At 38.7% G+C, this 24,898-nt stretch overlaps 1 protein-coding gene across 1 annotated transcript in view; it reads left to right on the top strand.

Moving 5' to 3' along the window:
- Window positions 1–24,898, top strand: part of PREP (prolyl endopeptidase) — an 89,706-nt gene that overhangs the window by 37,093 nt on the left and 27,715 nt on the right. Inside the window, exons 8-10 of the mRNA XM_074150427.1 lie at window positions 4,881–5,072; window positions 13,281–13,478; window positions 17,116–17,219. Coding sequence (XP_074006528.1) covers window positions 4,881–5,072; window positions 13,281–13,478; window positions 17,116–17,219 — 494 coding nt within the window. The remainder of the gene's footprint in view (window positions 1–4,880; window positions 5,073–13,280; window positions 13,479–17,115; window positions 17,220–24,898) is intronic.

Raw genomic sequence — 24,898 nt, 5'->3', positions numbered from 1 at the left:
GAAAACGAACAAGAGAAAAAGGATAGTGAGGAGACAGTAGACATCAGCTGGAATGTGGTGGGAGGGAAGGTACTCTTTTTTTTTTTTTTTTTTTTTTTTAAAGACTTCTCTGTGATTGAAGTAACTTTAAAAAAGAAAAACGCTTTCAAATACCAGTATTGAAACAAAGCCATTATATACTAGTTGCCTAATAAATAGGGAGAAAATAATCAGTTGAGTCTTGGAAAATATATGGAACCCTTAAAAAAGTGTTTACTTTAAGAAAACAGTTTCAAATCCCTTAAATGGCAATTCCAAAGAGTTTTGCTTTCAAAGTAATTTTTTTGAGGCAAATCATTAGCAATAAAATTAAATAGCTTGCTGTTAATTTACTTTTTAGATTATGTATTTATGCTTTTTATTGTGTATATTAGAGAAAGCATGTTATGAGAGAGAGAAATCACCTTTGTTTCCTGTTTTTCTGTTCTGCTGCATGAGGACATAAGCTATAACTCTCAAAACGAAGCATTATATATTCTCTTCTCCTGTCTTTTGAGTGATCATCCAAATGGAAGTAAAATGGAAGCCTTGAAACTGAGAAATCTCTGCTCATAGAAGTGCTTTAGTTCTTTCTTCTGAGTTAATCTTTGATATCATAGAATCATAGAATGGCTAGAGTTGGAAAGGACCTTAAAGATCATCTAGTTCCAACCCCCCTGCCATGGGCAGGGACACCTCTCACTAGAGCAGGTTGCTTAAAGCCCCATCCAGCCTGGCCTTGAACACTTCCAGGGATGGGGCATCCACAACTTCCCTGGGCAACCTGTTCCAGTGCCTCACCACCCTCACTGTAAAGAATTTCTTCCTTATATCTAATCTAAATCTCTTCTCTTCCAATTTAAAACCATTGCCCCTCCATATATCTTGACATGTCTGAACTTTTTAACTCGAAGGAATAAATATTGCCTCTTTCCACTTATTTATTTTTTAAATTGCAAATACATCAACTTTCCATGATTATTGAGTAGCCATCATCCATCATCTGCAGGATGAGTGGTACCGAGAGCCTTCTCAGTATAAACACAACAAAGTTGTATTCCTTTCAGGGACATCTTAATATCTCCTCTTCAGTATTCCCTCCCTCAGACGTTCCTAAGTGAAGTCAGGTCCCAAGAGATTAAGATATCTTACTTTCAAAGAGAGTCCAAATTGTTTGAAAAAATCTCTCATGCCTTTGGAGACTAGAGTGACACTTAATTAAATATTTGTGGCTGTGAAGAAGGAAAAAAAAAAAAAAAAACCCTGAGTTCTTTTGTGTAGCTGCCTGGCTAAGAGCGAGAGTTTGAGAGCAAGCTGAGTATTCCATGATTCAAAGAAATTAGATTCTGATGTGGAAGCAGACATCTGAGTGAAGGGCTGTGCTCTGCCATTCATTTCCCAGGATACGTTACGAATGTACCACTGAGGACCTGAACGGTCTCTTCCAGTTTGAAGAACACTACATACCATGAGATTATCTCTCTTCTATTGAATGTGAAAACTATTGTAAAACTCTTCTCGTAGAGGATATTTGAAATCTGGAAGCTTTTGAGTGTATGGATTTTCAGGGTCTGAGGAGTCTCTTAAATAATAAGTCTGATGGATCTGACTTGCGTTAGTGAGCCAGTATACAGCAATGGAAACGTGCTTCTCCCATGCTGGCAGTACTGAATGCATTGATCATTCAAGTTTAGGAGGTGGATGTGTTATAATTCTGGTGTAAAGCATACATAAAAACCATATGCTCTGAAGTTACAGTTTTGCGTGTAGATACTCATTGTGGATGTGGATATACTCATTGTGGATATATATATGGAATCGCAAAACCAAAATTACATTGGTTTTAAGGCTTTTCTGTGAGAAGATTAGACTCAAGGGGTTTTTTGTTTGGATTTTTATTTTCACTTTGTTTAAAAAAATCTTCCTTATTGAAATGATCCAACAAATTATTATCTTTAAGATGAAAGGCAAACTGAATTTCAGGTAACTGATGAACAGCTGTCAAAATGAATTCAATTTAGAAAGTCATACCTGTAGCTAAGTTGGAGGCTTACTTTTTAAGACTGAAGATGACTGGCTGGGTTTGTTTGGTTTTTCAGGTCTTGTTAACATTCCAATTATGATTCAGAGAGACAAACACATTATATGCTTATCTTCTAGTACTTCCCAGCTGCATGAGCCTGTCCTTCCATTGTGCTGCCACTGTTGTGACCTGGGGATAAATGGTTCCCCCCCCGCGCTCCAATCAGTTTTCAGCCATATTGGTGCCCAGTGAGCTGGTTGTGCTGGTCACCAGACTGTTACTACTAGCCCAAAGGAGAGAGCTAAGCAGGGTGATCTAAGGCAACACTAGAACATCCCTTTCAATCGCGGGCCACAACTGGATCAGCTGCAACCGGCCATAAAGATGCATCCTGTTATGTCTGATACCTGTCTCGTTGCAAAGGGTTTCTTCCTCTCACTGGAAAACCCCAGCACACGCTCCCTACAGTAACAAATGTACCTGATATAAAGGTCTCCTTCAGCCGCCTGTAATTGCTTTGTTACCATCTCTTAACTTAGACTTGATATTGGCCCATTTAACCACTTCAGTGGGACAATGGTTTGGAGGTAATTCGTCTGCAATATTTGTCTTCTAAGGACTATATAACATCCACTTTAACAAGATGAATGCTCATGATTTTGTAGTAACAACTTAGTGTATTCCTGTAGACCATCAACCCTCTTGCTGTTTTACTAGCTGTTCATTTGGGAGTGGATGAATGAGTTCCAAGGCAGCAATGTAAATCCCTACTGTCACATTATTGTCCTTTTTTTTTTTTTTTTTTTCCATGGAATCCAACTTTTGTTGCAAACATGGAGACTACAATTATTGTGCACATTTGCCATTAAAAGGTTTTTTTCAACAGTCTGGGGATTTCTTCTTATGAAAGCTTGTTCTTTAGTAGGATGGTTTCATTCTGTCAGATACTAAAATACAAATGTTCCAATATTGTGATGGTTTTATACTGCAGTTAAGTTTTTATTTGCTAAAACGCTTGTGCATGGGACTTGAGATCTTAAAACAGTTTCACTGGTGCATATCAGAGTTCAGTGTAGGCTGGATGTTCTTTGTTTTTCTGGGCATCAAAGCAGGTTTTCTCTATAGAACTCTGTGCAACTGGACGGACTTAGCAGGACTTTTCTTCACTGTGAAATCTCTTGAGACGGTCAAAACTTTGTACCTCAGCAAAAAATCAAGATTTAACATGCAATTGGTTCACTCGGAGACAGGATACTAAGTTGACTGGATTGTCTGGAAAGTCTGTATTACACCAATATGAAAAGTAGAATTTAATTGGCTAATCTATCATTTTGCATTAAGAGATAGGGACGTTCTTTTTAAACCAAAACAGCAATTAAGAGATATGAGCTTTATGAATGTACTAGGCCTGGCTATACTCTCTTATTAGATTTAATGGGTTTAAAATGACCTTAGCCATCTTGCTGCTTCCTCAATTATTCTTTTCTTTTTTTAAACTTAGAGTAATTACAGCTCAGCTGTGATCTACTTCCATTATTCTGCTCAGCTTTTAATATTATAAAATAAGCTGATGTGCTGTTTTATTGGCACGAACATTCTATTGCAGAGTTCCATGAACAAATTTATGCAGAGTTTATTTGTTTATACTTAAAAGCAAAGACCCAACCTTTAGTTTTAGGAAAGAGGCAGAGTGTGTGCCAAATCTTATTTTAAGATGTAAAAGCTTTTATTTCACGTATCAATAAGGATTCTGATATTTCAGCATTGCTAATAGATGATGCTTATAATAGTAAGTTCAGTTGATAAACTGGGTTGTAGATATAATAGCATATTAAATATCTGATTTAGCCTTGCTGCTTTTTCTTTCTACTAGCCTCTAAACCTATTGCAAAACAATAAAATGTGACTAAAAAGTAGTGTAGTCTTTCAGTCCCAGCTCCAGGTTGAGTCAGTACGAAGACTGGTACAGAGTGAGTAAACTGAGGCAATTCATGTTTGAGAAGTGTACTTCTGTTAACAAGTGTGATATTCTAGAAGGTTGATAGAGAAAAATACAACTTCATTCTTCGCAAACCCAAAAGTTAACATTTTAGCTAACTGTCCATAGTTGTCCTTTGGTGGTGACAAGCTTCTGCAGAACAACACTTCAGGAATGTTGTTTCTGAATTGACAGGGAAATTCCTGATATTGAAGTTTATTGTACTCATTTGAATAGGATCATTTTATATCCTGTGGGAAGTTCCAGGAGGATGGAAAACTTTCCCCTTTAAGAAAAAGTAGCTTTTTTTGCAGAAAGTAAAATAAATAAATAAATATTTCATACTTAAATAGTAATTTTAAAAAGTTATTAAAAATAAAATTGAGCTTGAAAGCTTAGCGCGGAGTCTTTTGACTCAGCTGTGATTCCCCATTCCAAGAAGTCTGTAGAAGTAGGGGTTTGTGGCAAGAACCTGATGTGCTTGGTAGCGTTGGCTCCATGGCAGTTGACGTGGTAGAAGCAGCTCCGTAACAAACATCTGAGATTTCCAGCAGCCCCTTAGGAAAACTAGTGAAACACTAGCCATAGCTCTGTCAGTGTTCTGCGTGTATTTTGCTAGAAATTCCTCAAAACCAGTATGTTAACATGGCCATGACTGGCATTTTTCCACTATAATCCATTAATCTGGAGAATTCTGTATAAGTTCTTAATATTTACTACGTATTCAGCCCTTTCCATAGCCGTACCTCTTCTGGTCACCGTCGTTGTTCAAGAAAGAGCCTACACCAATTCCTTGCCTCAGGTGTTAAAAAGTTTTGTTTCAGGAGGTGAAGAATTTATATTATATGTTTGATCTTGCAGGAATTCTTCAATGGGTGAAGCTGATAGATAACTTTGAGGCTGAGTATGAGTATGTCACCAATGAAGGAACAGTGTTTACTTTCAAGACAAACCGCCATTCTCCAAATTACCGGTTAATCAACATTGACTTCAGTGACCCAGAGGAATCCAAGTGGAAAGTTCTTGTCCCTGAACATGAAAGAGATGTTCTAGGTAAGAGTTCATGTCAAGTAAAAGACTTTCAATTCTGATTTTTTTCAAATTAATTCAGTAATTAGTCTATTGAATGATCTTGTACAGACCTTCTTGCTTTTTCCCTGTGTTTAAACTTTGTTTAGGATTTGTGATTAACAGACATGTTGAGACTCGAGAGATCCAGAATCCATTCTCTCTCACGTCCTGTGTGGCCATAGTGAATTTGCTTCATCTGTCTTGTTTTAATTCTGTGTTTGTAGCAAATGAGGGGAAAATATTTTCCTGCTTCATGTCAGTGTAGTAAACATTTACTAGACAGTAAGGGATTACAGCAAGAGGGACTTTGTAAGCAGAAATGAGGGAAGAGCAACCCTGGCAGTAGCACAGCAGACTATCAACAGAGTTGGCCAGAATTTGAGACAGGATTTTCTGTTGTTCCTGGGATAAGAGGAGTAGACAACACTTGAGAAAAAGCCTCGGGAAAGTTGAAGGGTATGGAATTCTCTTTAAGTATAAAAGCGAGTTCAAAACATAAATATTCGGGCTTGATAAATTAAAATAAAGGTGTATTTTTTTAATCCCATCATTTTTTGGGGAAAGTTCTCTTAAAACTTAGAGTTAGATTCAGGTAATAGAGAAGAGAGACAAGAGGAAAAATTGTGTGCCAGTGTTAACTTCTGATCAGGTGCCAATTTGCTGACAGTTTGTGGAGCTGTGCTTAAGTTACAGCAATTTATAAAGTGGGACCAAGTTGAAGAATTGACTTAGAGATAGTGAGTGTTCAAACAGAATGGGACAAACATGTGACTGACATGAAATGTGGTTACTGTGTGTGAGTTTACCTGAAATGGGGTCTAGGCAGCCAAAGAAGCTTTGACCAGTGGTGATGCAGGCACTGGCTATATATTCCTTCTCAGTAAGATAAAGGCCCCATCTGCTCTTCACTACACTCAGTATTTAGCTCAACTCTATTTTGGTTTCATTCTAAAGGCAAAGTTGTGCTGAGTTCATGTTTGTGCATGAGCAAAAAAAATTTTAATGCATGCAACACTCCTTTAATGGCTTATACATGACAGCCTCGACTATACAAACATAACAAGAACTGCATTTAGAAAACTGAAAGTTCAGGTAAATGGGTTTGCTGAGGGCACTGGCCTTCAGACTGTAAACACAACAGGCATTCAGCTCTTAAACACTTAAAGGCAAACATAATCTGTTATACGAAACCATCAGAGTGACTTTCGGGAGTCTGTTGTGTGTCATTAGACTTCTACTGTATTTGAATGTGAAGCTAGAGTAAGCAATCATATGTCCACTTCTAGCTCTAGCTCTTTGGAGAGGTACGTAAAGGAAGATTAATTAGATAATTAACAAATGAAATTGTCTCCATAGGATGAGTTATAAGTAGATCTTAGTGCTATAGTAAAGTAAATAAGAATTGTTCAGTTGCTTCTTTGTGTCAGCCACTTGCAAATTAATGTTGTATCATAAGCACCAAGGGAGTTTTATCAGGAGACTGTAGCCCCAAATAAATTAAAAAACCCCACGCCTTCACTTGATGAAGTCAGCAAGCAAGCCAGTCTCTCTATTTCATGTTGTTCTAATCATTCCAAGATTTGGTTTAGAAAGACATAATTGTAGCAGAAGGCAGTTAGTAATTCATTGTCTTGAAAACCTTGCAGTCAAGTGAATTTGATTTTGTGTGATCCAGAGATGACAATGTAATGAAATGCCTTCTGCAAAAGCTAGGACAGCAGTGATTCAAAGGCTAAATGAGTATTGTTGCTTGTCCAATTTTACGTATGTGTGGGAGAGACTCTTTACCAAGATGTAATTAGCTTTGTTAGAATTTCTGTATAAACATTATGGTTAGTGATGCTGTAGGTCACAAATGTGTTTTACTGATAAAATATAGATACTCGGCTGAGAAGTCTCCTACTCTGGTGTGATCTGCCTGGTAGCCATAGCTGCCTTCATTTCCGTATGTTAAATTAGATTCAGTTTCATAAAAGCTGCACCATGCAAATACAAAAAATAGATTTGTTTATGAATAATAAATTCAGGATTAAGAATTATGAAGCCCTGCCAGTGTCCATCAATGGCAAAAAAAGAGAAATTCCACAAAGTATCATAATGCCTTTTTAGGGAAGATGCCATAGCTAATACAATCTAACCAAGAAATAAACACACATGCCTACAAGGCGGTGTGAATGTCATTCGGTTTCTTCAACATATTCTTCAAGATAGACTTTTTTTTATTGGCTTTGACCTTTTTGTTTTCAGAACTGTTTATAAATGAGCTAATTTGGGAAAGACAAGGGGAAAGCAACAAACATTCCTTCAATGGGGTTGTACGCACACCTCATTTTACAGCTCTCAGCAGGGATTTCATGCAGAGTTGAGGTAAATTTAGATCTCTACTCTGTGAGCTGAGAGGAAGAAATAAATGACAGCTATTTTAGAATTAAATTTAAGGGGTGCCTCAGAACATGTTGGAGTGTGATGAGACTCATTTCCTCCCCTTTGGAGTTTGTTTATAAAGTGTTACTTTTAATTTTCAGGTAGTCTAAAATAGAACCACAGGAGAGATTCACGTCTAATGTTGAACTTGTGCTTTAAATGACCACATAAGCTGCAAGTAGGTGTGCTGAATTAGTTAAAAGGCAGCTGTGAAACTGTAAGTGCAGACTGATCAGTACAGACGCTGCGACCCTAGTTCTAAATTATAGAATAAACCTGCTGTCTTTGGAAGGTTAAATAATTTTGAGAACTGTGACCTCCCCCCCGAAAGTGCCCAATACTGGTAGAGGAGGACAACTTGAGAGTAGCGGTTAGATCCAGCCCTGTACTCCTGACGAAAAGAAAAATAGAATAGATCTCCTGAGTAAGGAGGGCTGAGAAATACCACATATTGCTGAATGTGTCGTAGACGAGGTGAGTGATCTTGAGCAGTTTCTTGCATCTCAGTTGGCCATTTAACACGCAGGGGCAAAGCTTCTGTACCTTGTACACATCTGCACACCTAAACTCAGTGCGTGTAAGAGGCTTCCCTTCCCTCGGCTGGAGTGTGCACTCCAAGTCAAAAGTAGTATTTTTCTTCATACTTTTAACCTGCTGGGTTATTCATAAACACTTAAGAGTTTGGGGAGGGGAGATACTGCAGCTGAAATGTATCTTTTGGTACGGTAGTCAGCCCAGGAGGGGAAGTCTGGAATGAGTACCACGAAATTGTTGATCCTGAATGACAAGGATGTGCATGGGTGTGAGTAATCCCTCGTGTTCTTCTCAGCTGTCAGGAAGCTTGTGGGCCCCGTTACACTGTGGTGTTTTTCAGCGTAACCGTAGCTTTACACCCTTGAGAGTTCTGGGTGTGAAGCGGGTGCCTGAAGGATTGTGTGACTGCTCTGAGGAGGCATCGTGTGACCTTGTGTGTCTAGCCCAGAGGAGGCACCCTGCGGAGATGGCTACTGCAGAAGTGTGGCAGAGAGGAGGAAATTGGCTGCAACGCAAACGACCAGATTGATAAGCTTCTGCTGTGAAATGTGGGGAAAAAAACCAAAACCAACAAACAACAAATCAGCTGGGATGTGGCTTAGCTCCAGTGTTTCCCAGCAACAAAAAGCACCCCCTAAGATCTGGGCAAGGCAAATGCAGTCCCTCAGTCACTGGGGGCATGGGGAGAGGATCTGGTCCAGATGCATGTCCCTGACTGAAAGTCTTATTCTGCTCCCCTGGTAGGGCTTTTGTCGCTCTGTTTAACTCTGTTTACCATGGAAAACTTGCATCAGTCACAGATGACTAAAGCTGCAGGTTACTTAAGGAAGCGTTACTCCTGATGCTTGCAGCTTCAGAAGAGCTTTGCCCCCCACACGCTCTGTCTCTTGTTTCTATGTCTCATACTGAGAGGATGTGGGGTATAAAATTCTTGTCTTGTTGAAATTGCTTGGAGCTTTTCCATTAACTTAAACATGGCAGGCTGTCACTGAGGATGGTGTCTCAGAGGGAAGACATACGCCTTTTCATATGTTCTGAGGGCTTATCAACATTTACTCACGTGTTTCAGAATGATTCATGTTTTATTCTGTAAATTGCTCATGCTTTGCTTGCAGGTCTACCCATAAGTAGCCTTGAGTAAACGGGTCATTTTAATTGAGATCAGCCTGAATACCTGTTAGTCTGCTGAGACACTGAAGTTTATGGTCACTGTCTGTGATGACCAAAGAAACCAAAATGACTTTCCAGGTCTATTTTCCTGCTAAAGCTTTGACAGTCCATTAAAATATACCCATTATTTGTTGAGTGGGTGCACAAGCACATTGTACAGCAAGTAACTCAGCAGTTTCTGCTGAAGACTTATGGCTACCTACCTCTTCTAGCTTGGTGTGTTCTTCATCAACATTTCAGCATGCATCTGTCAAAGCATGTTTGTACAGTTGGACACTTAACATGTTGTAGCTACTGCTGCAGAAATGAAAGGCCAGGACTGTCATTAGCAATTAAGGTTAGTGGCACAGATGTTTGGTGTGAGGATTCAACCTTTTTTTTACTGAAACTATTTCCAAAGTTGTTCATAGCAACATTGCTGGTGCCAAGTTAGTGGCATTCCTTTGCTACTAATGAAAGCTGTCAAAATAAAAGTTTTTGGAAAGTAGCAGTATATGAATTTCTAAAAGGTTGAACTAGAACTTTTAGAAATGGTTGAGCTCAGTTTTATAGGACTTGTTAAGAAGTATAATTCCTGTAGCCTGAAAACTAGCTATTGAAGCATTGTGGGTAACCTGTTGTAGTCATCAAGGTCATCACTGTCATCTTCAGAGAGAAATGGGTAGTATTAAAGATAATTCTTCCTACCTGCTTTGTACCTACAGATGTCTCCAAGCGTGTCCATCTCGCTGATGTCTAAGCCAAGTGGCTTAGGTTGGAAAAGGCAACCTCCATGTGTTTACTGTTTAGTAAAATCAATCCTTTGCCTGAGGGGTATTGTAAGTGGGTGGATTATAAGTATGCTGGAGAACAATTCATTAAATTTAGGTGTAACTGTCAGAATAGCTGCTCTTTTCATTGGCATTAATTGAAAATAAACTGACCCTGTATAATGAAGTCTTGAATGGTTAGTGGTTTTAAAAAAACAGTTGTGTAGTGAAATTGCTCAGCAAGCAATTCACAGTATCCCAGAACAAGGTATCCAAAATAATTGGGTGAACTGCAGTCTAAAAGTGCCCATTGTCTCTAAAGGGAGTCTACAGCAATGGTGTCAGGCTTAGCTTTTAGACACGTGAAGCTTGCAAGCACATACTTTTAAAAGCTTGCAGAAGTACAGGGGCGTGCAGGATGCGTTCTGCAAATCATGGGCAAAACTAAGGAGGCTGACTGCTAATGCAGCAAACTCGACAGTGTCTGCACTTCTCAGTGCTGAGCATGGGAGTAGCAGAGACTCAGCTTGTAGCCTGCAGTCAAAAAATAACTCTTGTTAATAATTCAGCATTGTTTTGAGCTTGCTATGTATATATGTGTTGGTTCTTAGTGTCGTCTTCTGCTGTTTCAAGTCTGCTTCAGAGTTTTGCTCTGTTTTAATTTTTGCATTTCTTTGTAGCTTCCATTACTCTACGTTTTGGAGGCAGTTTGCAATGCAACAAAACCAGTTATAATGCAGTTGTTATACACAGAAGCTGTATTCCTAAATCTTATGGAATGTTTTAAAAACATTTCGGGTTGTCTTCACATCTGTTATCCTCACCTTGCTGAGAGCATCTAATTTGTAAACCGAAGAGGTGATGGAGAGTTAATATTGCTCCTTCCTAGGCAAGTTGTTCAATAGCAGGAATCCCCACGTAAGCCAGCCTTACCCCTGGGCAATTGAATCTTTTTGATAAAAGAGTAATATCTCTTTGTAATATGCAAGTTGAAGTAATAATGTACTTTGCCTTTTAATGAAAACATCCATTAAACTGCAGTGCTTCATCAAATGATTGGTGAGGAATTAAGAGTCATCAAAATTTATTTTTAAAATAAAGATTGCTTAAGTAGTACGCTTGCTGAAGCAAAAGTACATATTATAAACATTTGAAGTTAACCTGAGAGTGTCTATAATCCATTTTGTGGTGATAAAAAAAAATAATCAGTGGTGATCTTTGGGAAGAGAGGAGGATTAAGGCTTTATTTTGGTGTTTATGTAACATAAATTCATATGGCTAGAAAGTCAGACCAGTGTTAAATTTCACTGGTCCTTCAGGAGCAAGTTAAAAGGAAAGTAGACTCTATCGAGCTATTTGAAGGTCTTCAAGCTGTAGGGGGTCATGACAGACTTGAACTGTATATGAAAGCATGGTCTGCTAAAGAAGGTAATTGTTACAGAATAATGAGTTTTGACCTTCAATTCAGAAAGAGCTTGTTACCCTTAATGGAAGTGGCACCTGATACAACCTTGAACTTTTGTTCTGGAACCTGAATGTGCCAAGATGCATTTATAAGACTGTCTTCAGTACCACCCCATGAATTCAAATTATTTGGTTTTATAGGACTTTGGGGAAACTGAAAAGAACTGATAAAATGTGAATAACGTAAAATAGTGTAAAACTGCAATTCAGTCAATTTTGACTTGCTTCTGTTTTGTTTTTGATGTTTTTTCCTCCTCATCTCACAGTACTACTTTGACATGACAGCGTGCCCCAGTCAGTCCTACCTGATTTTTCTTGGTCATTTGATTCCATCTATTTGGGTTTTGCTTCCAGCAGACAGGAGAAGGCATTGTCCAATGTAGGTGGTACCTTGCCCATGATTTAGGTTTCCAGTCTGACTTGTCAGGGGAGAAGTTGCACATACATAGTTGGAAGAGGACAAGAATCAGTGTCTCACCTAGTCCTACAAACAAAAGAATGTCCCTCATTCCCTCCTTCCAGATATTTTTTCTTGACTTTTAACCTTTTTTTGTACTTTGTCTTGTTTTTATTTGATTTGTGAATTAATGAGAAGTTGAAATACTTTTGTTGCAAAATAGGGTCACCGGTTTCTTAAATGACAGAAATACTTAGAGAGATGAAGATGTTTCAGTCTTTTTTCCTGTCTGTATGAGTAAATAAATAATTTGTCACCAAAGATCTAAAGCCGGTGGCCCAGGAGACAGGAGAAAATATGTTACGTGATATGTTCTGGGTGAACTGGAGCCCTGAAGAGTTTCTGCATTTCACAGGACATAAAGATGCGGATTGGAGTGAGATGGTCAGTAGAACTTCAGGGATTTTTGTAGAAATTGCCAGCCCAGACATTTTTTTTTTTTTTAAACAGTTGAATTTTCCAATGTCCAATTAAAAAAAATAGCATTCCACAAAAAAAAAAAATCACATATCTCTGTTCTGAGGAACAAACTGAGAATATGAAAGGTTCTGTGAAGCAGAAGCTCTCATTCCTGTGCAGCTGAGGTGGGCAGCTCTGGAGGGGCACAGGACTGCCAGGAGACACATAAAGGAAATGAACCCCTGCAGAGCGCTTTGTTCCTGAGTCCTTTTGCCAGATTGAGTTCACTGGGCCAGGTCCTGTTCCTACTACCTTATAGTCTCAGAAATGCTGTTTAGCAACACTAACATCTGGAATAAACACGGTGTTTTTTGAACATGGTGTGTTGAGGAATCTATCACTGCCCTTCTCTTATACCCGCTAGAGCTTGATTGGAAGAGTAGCCTCCTGAATACTTAGGCAATAAAAACAAGATGAATAATAACTTCTAGGTTCTATACTTTATTGTGTAATACAGAATCACATGTCTTTTTGTTCTTATTAGTTTAGCTTGAGTCTAAATTATAATGATTGATTTGATTTATCTTTGCCAGCAATACTTACGGAGATGCATGAAAAACGTTTGCTTGGGTTTTGCATTGAAATATGTGATATTTAAGAGCAGTATTGCTCTTTAAGTACCCCAAATGCGTAAGCATCTTGGTTAATCAATTCTTTTTTCCTTGTGTCTGCATAGATTAGCTTCAAGTGGCAAGGTTAGTGCCTTTCCAAAGAATGTCAGTCTTTACTTCTGCGTTCACTTTTTTCTTTCAGAAGGCAGGTGACTTCTAAATATTTAAAGAGTTTAATTCAATGCATGTCAGAAATTTTGGTGCTTGTATTTAAGTATGCTAAAGAACTTTAGAATCAGATTATGTCTGATTATTTTCTTCCTTTTTTTTTTTTTTTTACTATATTTTCTGTGGCTTTGTTTTTCTTTTCCACACTCTGCAGAGTGGGTTGCTTGTGTGAGGTCCAACTTTCTGGTTTTGTGCTATCTACACGACGTGAAGAACATCCTGCAACTACATGACCTGGCTACTGGTGCACATCTCAAGACTTTCCCCCTAGAGGTTGGCAGTATTGTGGGATATAGTGGCCAAAAGAAGGACACCGAAATATTCTATCAGTTTACTTCCTTTTTATCTCCAGGTAAGATTGGGTGTTTCCCTTAGTTTTTGTTCCTGGTCCTGGTAACAGTACCTTTCTCGTTTCCTGTTGTTTAGTAGTTATTAAGTATGTCTAAGATGCAGATAAAACTGCTTCCCCCCGTGTAATGAGTAGTGGTTGTACACTTCAAAATGTACCAGTCCTTGATTCATGAAGCCTAAATAATATGCCTACTAATATTTGAGAGACCTGCATGGAGAAATTAAAGACTGGCTTGTACTAGAGATTAACTGGTAGCATTCTCACAGCTCTTGCTTCATACAGCAAGATAAAAGTTTACAAATCCTGTTGAAGAAAATTGTTAATGTATTTGATGGGATTTTCATCACCGTTATGAAGAACAGTAATAAAAGTCACAAAAATTCTTTCTCTGACAGCTCTGTGATTCATTTCTGGATAGCCTCATTAGAGCACCCTTACTTTCTGTCTTTAAAACACTTGGTGGTTTGCACCAACACTTGGATTGCTGGAGGAATCCTCTTTGTACAATCCTGCAAAGCCAGAGCTGTCCCAAGCGTTATGTAATATGTGTGTGGGACACCAAAAAGTATTCAGGATTTTGAACAGGAAGGAATTTTTTATGCAATTGTCAAGCTAGTATATGACAATAAAAAGTATTTGCTGTTCTCTCTCCTCTTTTTGTTTCTGGCCCAAACAATCAATAGCTGATACAGGACAGGGTTCAAATATGGACAGGGAAGACAGGCTCCAGAACCTTTATCTTCTTCCAGGTTTGTGAGTGATCATGAAACATAAGATGATCAAAAATGTTCTTACAGCATGTGACGTATATTTTTGCTCTGTTTCAGTTAGAGCACAGCCACACAGCAAAATGGCTGTATAATAGTTTTGATAGGTTTGCTGGTTTTGCTGGAAAGGATTGTGTCAAATTACCAAAATTATGTTTCAAGCTTAGCAGATAAGAAGTGTGATGAATTTCCTATTATTATCTTAACTGTTTACATAACCAGAAATAAGATATATTATGTTTCCAGTTCCTCTTTTAAACAAACATTTAAACAATGTTTAGATCCTTGGAGCCTTTGCAACTGGAGAGGAGATTGCGGACACTGTTGCATTTATCTCTAACTTCATGGTTCAGGTTGTTCACTTGCTCGCATCCCACCTCATGGGCCAGAAATTGCCAGTCTTCTCAGCTGAGCCAGTAGAGTCTCTGCAGCTGCTAAACGTATGGAGGGGAAGAGCCTGGAGCCCTGTTTCAGCCCATGGCTTGCCAGCCAGCCAGCAAAGGCTGCTCTCACTGCCTGCTGCTTGCTTAGGTTGACTTTTTTTTTTTTTTTCCTCCTTTTCATCCATGCACTTAACATCTACAGGCAATTTGCCATGGCTTAGCTCTGTTAACTGGGGCGGAGCAACCTGGAATCTAAAAGAAAGAGGAAGGGAAGAAATGGAGGTAGACTGTATGGGAATAAGGAAAGGGTGGGGAAAGCAGACCAGAGAGGTAATTTGTAGGTAGGTGTGTGGATATTTTATTTGCATGCAACCTCTATTCACCCTATCAAGTGAAATAACCACACAGAAGGTATGGGGCTGGTCCTTGCTTAACCTCGATCTTACTACTTTGCTATTAGAAATCGATATAATTTGCACTTGTGTATTAAGTTGCACTTTTTTTTTTCTTAAGGAGAAACAAATAAACCTATACCTACAACAAAATAGTAAACATATATACGAAATAATGAATAAAGCAGTTCTAAAACCGTAGATGCTGACACCATAAAAGTAATTTTTGCTATTCCCTGAAAATTATGGTTATCCCTGTTGTCCACTCCAGTCAGACACTGAGGTGAGCACTCTTGTGTTTTGTATTTATTTAGCACCCAGCAAAAGAGTGCAGACCTCACATTACTACGTTTTTGCATATTAGCTGCCATGCCACTAAAAATATAACAGAACAAGAGATGCAGCACCAGGGGTTCAATTGCATATTACTGTAATACTAGGTTTATTGACTCCCAAAATGCAGTCTGTGACTGTGCTTATGCTTCACAATATGGTTTCCTAATTCGCAGCTATTCAGCTTGCTCTGTTTGTAATGTTTGCCAATACGTTATCCAGCTTGGGCAGCTGTGTGTATGTCAAATGACTGCTCTGCCTGATGCCGCCTGGTGTGCTTCCCTTTGTGCTTTCGCATCACTTTCTGTATCCTAATCTTTAAGGGAAATGCCACTTTAATGCTTGTTTGTACCTGTCACCCTGCATTAGGCTTGCTAGTCACTTTGTGACAAATGAAGAAAAAGAATTCCCAGCAGATTAGTCCTAATTTTAATTTACCCCTATTAATTCACTGTTACGGAAAGAGGCTTTATCAGGTATTAGAAACGTTGGCTTTCATCTGTGTTCCTTTGCCAATCTGTATCTTTTTGATTTTCCACAGTCTATAAAAGTGATTTAATGAGGCAATTCCCTTGTATCAGATATGTTTCCTCATTATTTCACCTTTCAATATAATTTTTTATAGCCATAATCTCTGTAATAATTGCTGCTGGTTTCCTGAAAGTATCTAAAACATACACAATGCAGCAGTATTTCAATCAAGTCCTGTCCATCTTCATTAATTTTATTACATTAAGGATCTCTGTAGAGGACTTGTTGCCTTAACTTTTAGTATTCTTTTCCCTAATACACGTTTAAAATTTTACAGAGACCAGTTTGTTGTAACGCAGAAAAAGAATAATTAACGCTGAGGTTAGTTTTATGTATCATATGTATCTGTAGTACATCCATTAGTAGTAGGATTTTGTAGTATGATAGCCAGTGTGCAAACACAACAATAGTCACACTGTATGGCATGTCCTCAAGCATTATTAGGGTTGAATGACAGGAAATGTGATTTATAGTCTAAATGCAAAATTCTTCTTGGCTAATTACACATCTATGTAGTGTCTAGATTGCTACAGTCTCTGTGACTCTGTCTCTGCTGCAACCTAAAAGTTTTATACTGCTTATAGATGTATATTTTCTCATGTGCACCATCCTTTGGAAATCAGAGGTGCAACTCAAGCAGGTGAAGTTGCCTTCAAACCTGCAGGATCAGGATGTAAAACAAATTATACAAGACCAAATTCTGTTCAGTTATGTAAGTAACCTGTGCTAGTCTGCCACAATTTCAAGTGGATGCTCACCTCTTTCCATTATCTGGGGGTCTGTTTGATTTGTAATTTCAAAATATTTTATCATAAAGAGAAAAATGTTGACCTGAGTTAAATACTTGATATATTTCTTCTCAGTTCAGTGGCTCTAGAGGACAGGTTTTAAAATTGACTTTATACTTCTTTCTTCCAACATTACCTTTGTCAATAAGTGCTATGTAACTATGAAAACAAATCTTCCATTTTGCTTAACCCACTTTGGATACCTGGCTTTGTATGGGTGGTGGGAATTATTCTTGCTGTACAGAAAGCCTTTGCATCCTTCCTAGATGAAGTGCACGTATGTATCTGTTAAATTATATGTTAACTGAAAGATTGTGTGTGGAGCTACTGTTTTCCTCCATGGGGAGTTACCCTTGCCATTCATTACTCCATCACACTGCCTAAACCGGCATCCTCGTAAGGGTGGACATGCACTAATCTGACAAACCTGAACTCTGTTTTAGGTATTATATATCACTGTGATCTGACCAAAGAGGAACTGGAGCCGAGAGTTTTCCGGGAGGTGACTGTGAAAGGATTTGATCCTTCGGTATACCAGACAATTCAGGTAATAAACATGAATCCTGCTGTCTTGCTGTAATCACTTATGCAAGAGTTTAATAAAATTGCGCTTGGCTAAGGGCAAGAGTGCTTTGATTAGCTCCTGGGTTGCAGGTCTGCGTGCACTCTGGAAGGAATTCCACCAAGTCTTGTTAGAGAGGTTGGAAGATGCCGCTGCAAATAACCGGGGCAGACTCAATCCTCAGTTGTCTTACATTATGAAGCAATATGTTCTCTAATTTTTTTCCCATGCTATGGTATTCTTTGATGTTTGTTTTAACATCAAGCTGCTGCTTTTCCATGTTTATGTATTTCTTCCACCAGGGCAATTTAGCATGGCTTCCATAGGCAAGTGTGTTAGGGCAAGGCTTAAGATGCAGTGGAGAAATAGAGGAAACTTGGCATAGCCAGTCGTCTCCTCAGCACTTCCACCATATTCCAGGGCCCACTGTGGGAAGTCCATCTGTTTGTCTCTGCAGCTCCAGACAGAAATACATGTTGTAGAGGACAGTTTGTGGGAAATGTTCTCACAGAGAATGTTTTCACTCTTTCACTCAAATTCATTAGGGACTTCCACATGATAACTTCAGGGCACAGTGAGCTGAGAAAGAAAATAGCATTCTCTTTAGGAAACAACTCAGTATGATTATAATGTTGCCATGAAATTCTGAAGGGTAATCATGGAACACAAATATCCGTGTAATTAAAAAGGGTTTAGAAGGGGTTGCCATAAATTAGAAATAATGTACTTTTCTAGTAAATCAAATTTTATGAAATAAATGTCTGGAAAAACAAATTCTCATTTTACATTTAAATCAATTACATGCTAAATTAAGGTGAAGTAGAAGAGTAATACAAAAAATTTCAAGGAGGAAGCATGCTGTTGCTATGCCCTTGGAAACCTTCACTTTGTAAATCACTGGCAGAGCTTCACCACTAAGCTGTAATGGGGTGGAAGTCAATATCACTGTTTCTGGTTTTCTCTTCTCTAAACCACTGTCTCTGGTTCTCACTCCTGCTCTAGGGAAATGCAACCTGTGTAGTTACACTGGGAAGAGCACCCTTGGCTCACCACTCATCCAGTTTTGCCTTTTGTCAGCAAATGATCTCAGTGTGGTGACATCTGGGAAGTTAGTTTCCCGTATCATTCAGATCTACGGAGAAATCTCAGCTGAGCTGTGAAAGAGGCTGTTTGTCAGGGCCGGGGCTGGGACTGCCTGGTCACATTTGTCAGGCTGCCAGTCCTGCACACTTCTGCCGGACTCCAGTCCTTGTTTCCATTTGTGGGGTCCTACTTGGACCCTTGATGGTGCTTCTGCTTGGAGGAGGGAAAGGGGGATGGCAGCTTATCAAAGCAGTTTGTAAATGACTCTCGGTTGAGATGATAGATGGTAGCCTTACATAGGCATTGCAAAACTCGGGCAACATTGCAGGTAATTGTGAAAGAAACTCAAAATTAAGAATGCAAGAATTATACTGAGAATAGGCAAAGATTGCTGATTACAGGAGAATGAACACCACTACAGAATTTATTTAATAATTTGAATTTCCATCAGAATTACAAAGTAGTAAAGAATGTTGCTGGCTCTGCCCTGATCCATGTACCTTAATGAAAGGCAGGTCTCCTGCCAAGGTTCTTTATTCTTATATACCTGAAGAAATACCTACTAAGACTAGCAATCTTCCTAGCTTTGTCTGTGTAGCATATGTGAAACTTTAATGAGTTGTGGTTCTTTAGCAGTCTTTGAAGATAACTGAGTTAAGAAGACTTGAACTGAAGTGTAAGGTGTCATATATATGTATGGAACCTGAATTAAAGGCAATTGGAAAATGCCACAGAGCCTGGTTTTTGCTCTTTTGGATCCACTTTACAGTATTTCATAGGCGCTGTGCAGTGCAAGTGTGGCTCAGTGATAAAGTTTACTGTGCTAAATAAATTTATGGTAGAGCAACTGCTTTGTAGTACCCGAGGTTAAGCTTTTACCCTTTGGTAGCCCAAAGTAAGAACAAATTTGCCAACTTCCCTTGCACTGAAGGGAGAGCTGTTTCAACATACCCGACATCTACACCAGGGTAAGAGCATGCCTGTAGGTTGTTGGCTCTATGTGACACCCTGCAAGTACATAGTCCAACTTACTGTGCAGTAGCTTGTGCATATGCCCTTACCTTGAAAGACTCTGTGTGACCTTCATGAAAAAGTCAGACTGATTAAAATGTTTGCCACACATCAAAAATTTATCCTGGCTACTTTTGTTAAATGATACATTAAGTTGGGTTAATAACTTTTCCTCCTCCAAATGCTTCTTGAAATTTGTCTTTGCTTCCCTGCACGTTTCCATCCATCACAATGACAGACTTTTTCAGGAAATAGCCTGGGGTGGTTTTTACAGGAGGAAAAAACACTTTTGCAGGAACTTAAAAACAGCACTTGCCGTTAGCTGTTTACTGCATAAATAACTCGATTTCTGCTTTAAATTAAAAGCCTTTATTTTATCTTTATGAAGTTGCAAACTAAGTTCTTATATGCCTCCCATATTAACACCTCACAGTGACACTTAATCATGGATAAGCAGTCTTCTGGCCTGGCTCACAGCTCACCTACTTCTAGGCTGATATGCAGGATTATAAGTGTTGAAATTGCAACAATAAAAATGTTATTTGGCTCCTTTTGCCATTTTTTGAATACCTTCCAGTACTGTCCTTAAAATAGTTTGAGATGAACCAAAAATAGATGTTGCTATTGACAGATGCACTTTGGATTAGCTCTTGTAGAACGGTGATGTTCATAACACACCTTAGTTTTTACAACTTAGTTTGATTAAAAGCAGCTGCTGCTTAGATATTATTGCAGAGATGAAAGAAAGACAAGTCTTAAAAAGGATATTTCTTTTCTTGGACCTGGGATGAATTTCCTCCTCTTTTGCGGAAGTTATGTTATAGGTGGAGTAATTTTCATGAGAAGTTTATTGTTTTATTGTTCAGTCTTAGACCCTCATCTTCAAGCCCTTACAGCACAGATTTCAAGTCATGAGTGATTGATGGGGAAAATTTGTCTACAGTCATTCTAATTCCTAGTGGAACTTTACACCGTACAGTTTGGCACAGCAGTTAATCTGTTTCAGGAAAATACAGTGTTGAGAGAAGATGAGTCAGGCTTGAAGTTGATTGGCAGAGTTGTGGGAGAAAGTTGTGCACAGCACCTGCCCACGCTATTCCTGGATCTTGCCATTGCTGGTTCTGTCATTCCATGAGCGTTAGATTCCCTCTTTAAAATAAAAAGTAATGGCAGCAGAGGAAAGCAGCACCCTGGGAAAGCTGTAGTAAGCTCAACCTGCTTAGCAATCCAAGAGTTGATATTATCACTGTTTTCTCACTGTGGATACAGAGATGGTTTTACTGTTGTTTCTTTCCCTTATCTAAGTATATATGAATAGATCACTGGAGTTCGGAGAGAAATTCAGCAGCTCTGAATTTATCTGTTGAGTAAAAGCACTCTCATACCAGAGAAGAGAAGCATGCACTTTTTACATTGATTCTGAGCAGAGACAAAGAATTCTTCGCTTTTCTTCAGGGCACTAAGTTATTTTCTTCCCCCTCCTGAGAATCCAGCACAGCCCAAAGGGGTTTGATTTTTGAGGAGCTCGACTTTCTTGCTTCTAACAGTATTTGGGATTTGAATCCTACCTTGATCTCATGGGATGGGAGGGTAGAATTAATACTTGGGGGAAACAAGTTGCTTATTGTTTTTTGTTTCTATTTCATTCCTTTTAATTCCTTGTGATTCCATATTGCAGTGAGGAGGAAATAGAAGAAATATTGGCAGGAGGGGCAGAATGTGGAGAAATGCCCTATTTTTAGTGCTTGCCACAGTGTGGCAGAGACCTGCCATCTTACAGGGGAGAAGTGAGCTTTGAGCTGTTTCCGTCAGAGCTCCCATGAAGAAGACTGAAGTCTTCAGCTCTGATCTCTGCCAGTGTTTTGGCAATAGCTGTGGTTTTGGCACCAAGACAACAGTCTCACTGTGGAGGACATCAGCAAAATCGCAGTGACAACTGTGGTGGTACTGGCTGTTTGCCGATGTGAATTTAGCATCTTACACCCTTGGTGTGTGGCTGTTACAAACATGACTTTAATCTGCCATTACCTCTTCTAATTGCAGGTCAGTGAAGGAACATTTAACTGCAAATGTAGTCCTCTAATTTTAAGGCCCTGTATTTCTTGAAAACCAAGAGGTTGTATATTAAATATATTACATGTTTGCAGCCACGGTACACTCCATTGTAAGGGGGGGAAATTGTCAGCGAGAAGGACTTTCTGTCTAGAAGAGTATGAAGTGAAGGATTTCCCATAATGACCTCACGTGCTCTTGAACTTTGAAATCCTTACGCCTGAGCAGAGAAGTAGCAGTTGGCTCTACACCCATTATATTTACGCAGCCCCATCCAGTCCACTTCAGATAATTCACACTAGTAATTCTGGCAGACCATTATATTCCCAGAGTGTCTGGAGTAGGAACCAGGTCCCCATATCCAAGTAAGAGGATGAAGCGATAGGATTTTACATTGCTTTCTTCACCAATCCAGTTCCAATTCTGTTTTAAGGTCTAAATGTCTGGGATTGCTTTATCCCCTTATTGCATACCACAGAGGATTGCTGCGGAGTTTAGGATGTTGGGAGCTTTTGTTCAGCAGAATGCAGAACAATGGAAATGTGGTTTGGGATGGAGGAGTACACAACTGCTCTTATGAAGAATTAGCACAATACCAGACCACACAGTGTGAAGGGATAATATAAAAATACCAGTCCCTGTGTTCATTTGAATCGTCATATAGACTTTGTGATTCACTAGTTCCAAGCTTTTAATATTAGATTGTTTCTTTTTCTGCTAAGTGTGTAGGGAATTGAGAGTTTCTTAAAATGTTACTCTGTAGAACCTTCATACTCAAGACGTTATAAAAACATTCACTTGTTTTAAGTGTGCAAGTGAAGTGATTGCTTAATAGTTTAACTAAAATTCATTGTGAAATATTATTCTTATGCCTTACCAGTAGAACTTCTATTTGAGCTTGTAGTGATTTTCCACTTTTCTAAGGGAGAGAGATGTTAGTCGGTGTTATCCTAAGCCGCATTCTGTGTTTCATTTCTCTCTCAGAATTTCTTAAAAAACAAGGTGAAAAACATAGATTAAAACAGAGCTGTAACCATTGAACGTAGTGTAGAGAAATCCTTTTTACACACAGGAGTTTTAAACAAGAGCTTAAAGGATTGTTTAACAGCCTCCCAGGTCTTAAATGATTGCATTGCTAATTGTGAATAAAAAATAGTTTTGATTTTTTACTATAAATGGCTAAATACATTTTACCATCAGGAAAAAGTGATATAAAATGTCATTTGCTTGGACACCTTAAATGAACATGTGTTTTTAAACCCTCAGGAATCTCAGTAGATAGATTCTTTGCTGATACAGAGATTAAAATGAGAATATTGTCAGAGTGAAAATGCTCATTTATTGTCTTCTTTCTAAAGAAATCACTGAAGACTTTTTGCCTTCTCTTTTTTCTCCAGCTTTCATATTCACTCCCATGATTGATCTCACCTCTAGTAATTAACTATGAACACATTAGTATTTTAATTAACTCCCTTACAAGATAAGTAAGAATTCTATTTAATGATTCTCAGTGGGAATCTTCTTTCAACTTTTCCTTTTTGTATAAGCATATCAGTGTTATTTCTCAAAAGTAGTGAGTATTATTAGCTTTATTCGACAGAAGCAGAAACATTCAGAATGAAATTTGTCCATGGTTGCACATTGATGAGGTGTTGCACTTTTGATGGTTTGCTGTTCTAATGGCAGTGGTTTGCTACTTTTCTTTTTGCTGAATCTGAGTTGAGTCTTCAGATGTGGTATGACAACTTAAGCTAGTTATTAAAGTCTTACACGAGTAGCAGTTCATAAAACTTAAGCATTGATAAAAAGCTCCCAATATTTTTGATAGTATTAATGCTGACAAACCCCTATTTTTTGATTAGTATGGTGTTTGTATGTCTTGTGTAGGTCAGATTGAACAGCCAATTCCATCAGTGGTGGAGGATCAGACACGCAGGATGCTTCCACAAAAAACAGCTCCAAAGCTGCTTTGTGGCTGTTCAATTCTTGCTCAGACCAACCAGTAACAAAAATGGAAAATTTCAACACACTAAGAACTGCATATATAACCCTCTGCTGAGAGAAAGAAGTGGTAGCTACCAGTTTTCTTTTCTCTGTGCCTTTGTTGAGGCTAAATGTCAAGCTTCGGTGTGCCAGCATTGTTCAGAATGAGAGCGGTCCTCTACAAGTGTGGGAATTTTTCTGTCCGTCTGCTCACCCGTTACTTTGCCTTGTGGGCCCTACCCAGGAGGGTGTTAAATTCTGGTGATAATGCTGCATTGAGGACAGATCACTCTGGGACCATGAACATCGGTTTTGTTCACACAGCTGGCAAAAGACGATTGCAGTTGTTGGTCATCATTCGAGCCATCAATCTAGCAGGGAAACACATTGAATTCCTTTACCAGGCCACCAAGACAACCAGAATCTTCTGGTTGTCTTTTTCAGTATTGTGCTAGCAGTGTCATGAAGTCTGTTGACAGTCATTAGGTTTCCAAAGAAGGGGACTTAAATATACTAAGAGTTATACACACAGGTATGTATCTGTGTCTGCCACGGGGTGGTTTTTAAATTGCAGAACAATAGTAATTATAGTTGGTTACTTGTTAGTGAAACCCATGCTACTTGAGAATAAAATATTGTACATTCTGTTTATAGGTGTTTACACATCTGTAATACATATATGGACAAGTTTAAAAATATTTTCCTTTTGTTTTTGACATTTGCTTTTTTAATATTTAAAAACTTAAACCATTTCCTGAAATTTAACTAGTACAGATTCTCAATGCAAGTGGTGGATTTTTGAATGAATCTCTATTCTCACCAGTTGTTCGTGTAAATTTTATTATATATGTGAACTCCCTGGATGGCCTTTGCACTTCTCAAACAATTATGGTTTTGTGAAAGGGAGAAGGGAGGCACTTGTTCTCTTTCAGTCCCTTTGTCTTCTCCACTTCTACTTTTGAAGCCTCTCTTCTTGAAATCGTATAAAACAAAAGCAATCTCAAAAGATCATCTAATCCATTGCAGTCCAAGAGGCAGGATACTGGCTTGTTCTGTGAGAAGAGAGAAACCAGCTGTTACTGCCCAGCAGGTGATGTTGCAGTTGTAGAACAGAAAAACCTGTGGCAGAGCTGCTGTAATATCCAAAGAACTGGGAAAGGGAAGAACTACAGTGACTGAATGTGTTTGGAGGTGGTGGCAGCGTGGTCAGGTACCTGTGTCCCAGAGCTGGCCATTGTGGCTACCAAGGCTAGTTTATCTTTAGACATAAAAAAACAAAAAACACTGCACTCTTGTTCAGTTTTTCTAGTGAATTATATTTTCTGGGTCTCCTATCCCTCTATTTTTCTTTCCCTGGAATCTCTTTAGATGGGCAGCATGTGATGTGCCATGGTTTAAACTGAACACAGCACTCTAGCTGAGGCTTTGCAAGTGTTGAATACAGCAGAAAGCATTACTTCATAGCTCTTGCGGGTGATACTTTGGATTATATGTCCCAGTCTGGAGTTTTCCTTTTCCCTAACAATTCAGCGTTT

The sequence above is a fragment of the Numenius arquata genome, chromosome 7, assembly GCF_964106895.1.
Source record: "Numenius arquata chromosome 7, bNumArq3.hap1.1, whole genome shotgun sequence".
NCBI lineage: Eukaryota > Metazoa > Chordata > Aves > Charadriiformes > Scolopacidae > Numenius > Numenius arquata.
This window is presented reverse-complemented; position numbering and strand designations above follow the sequence as displayed.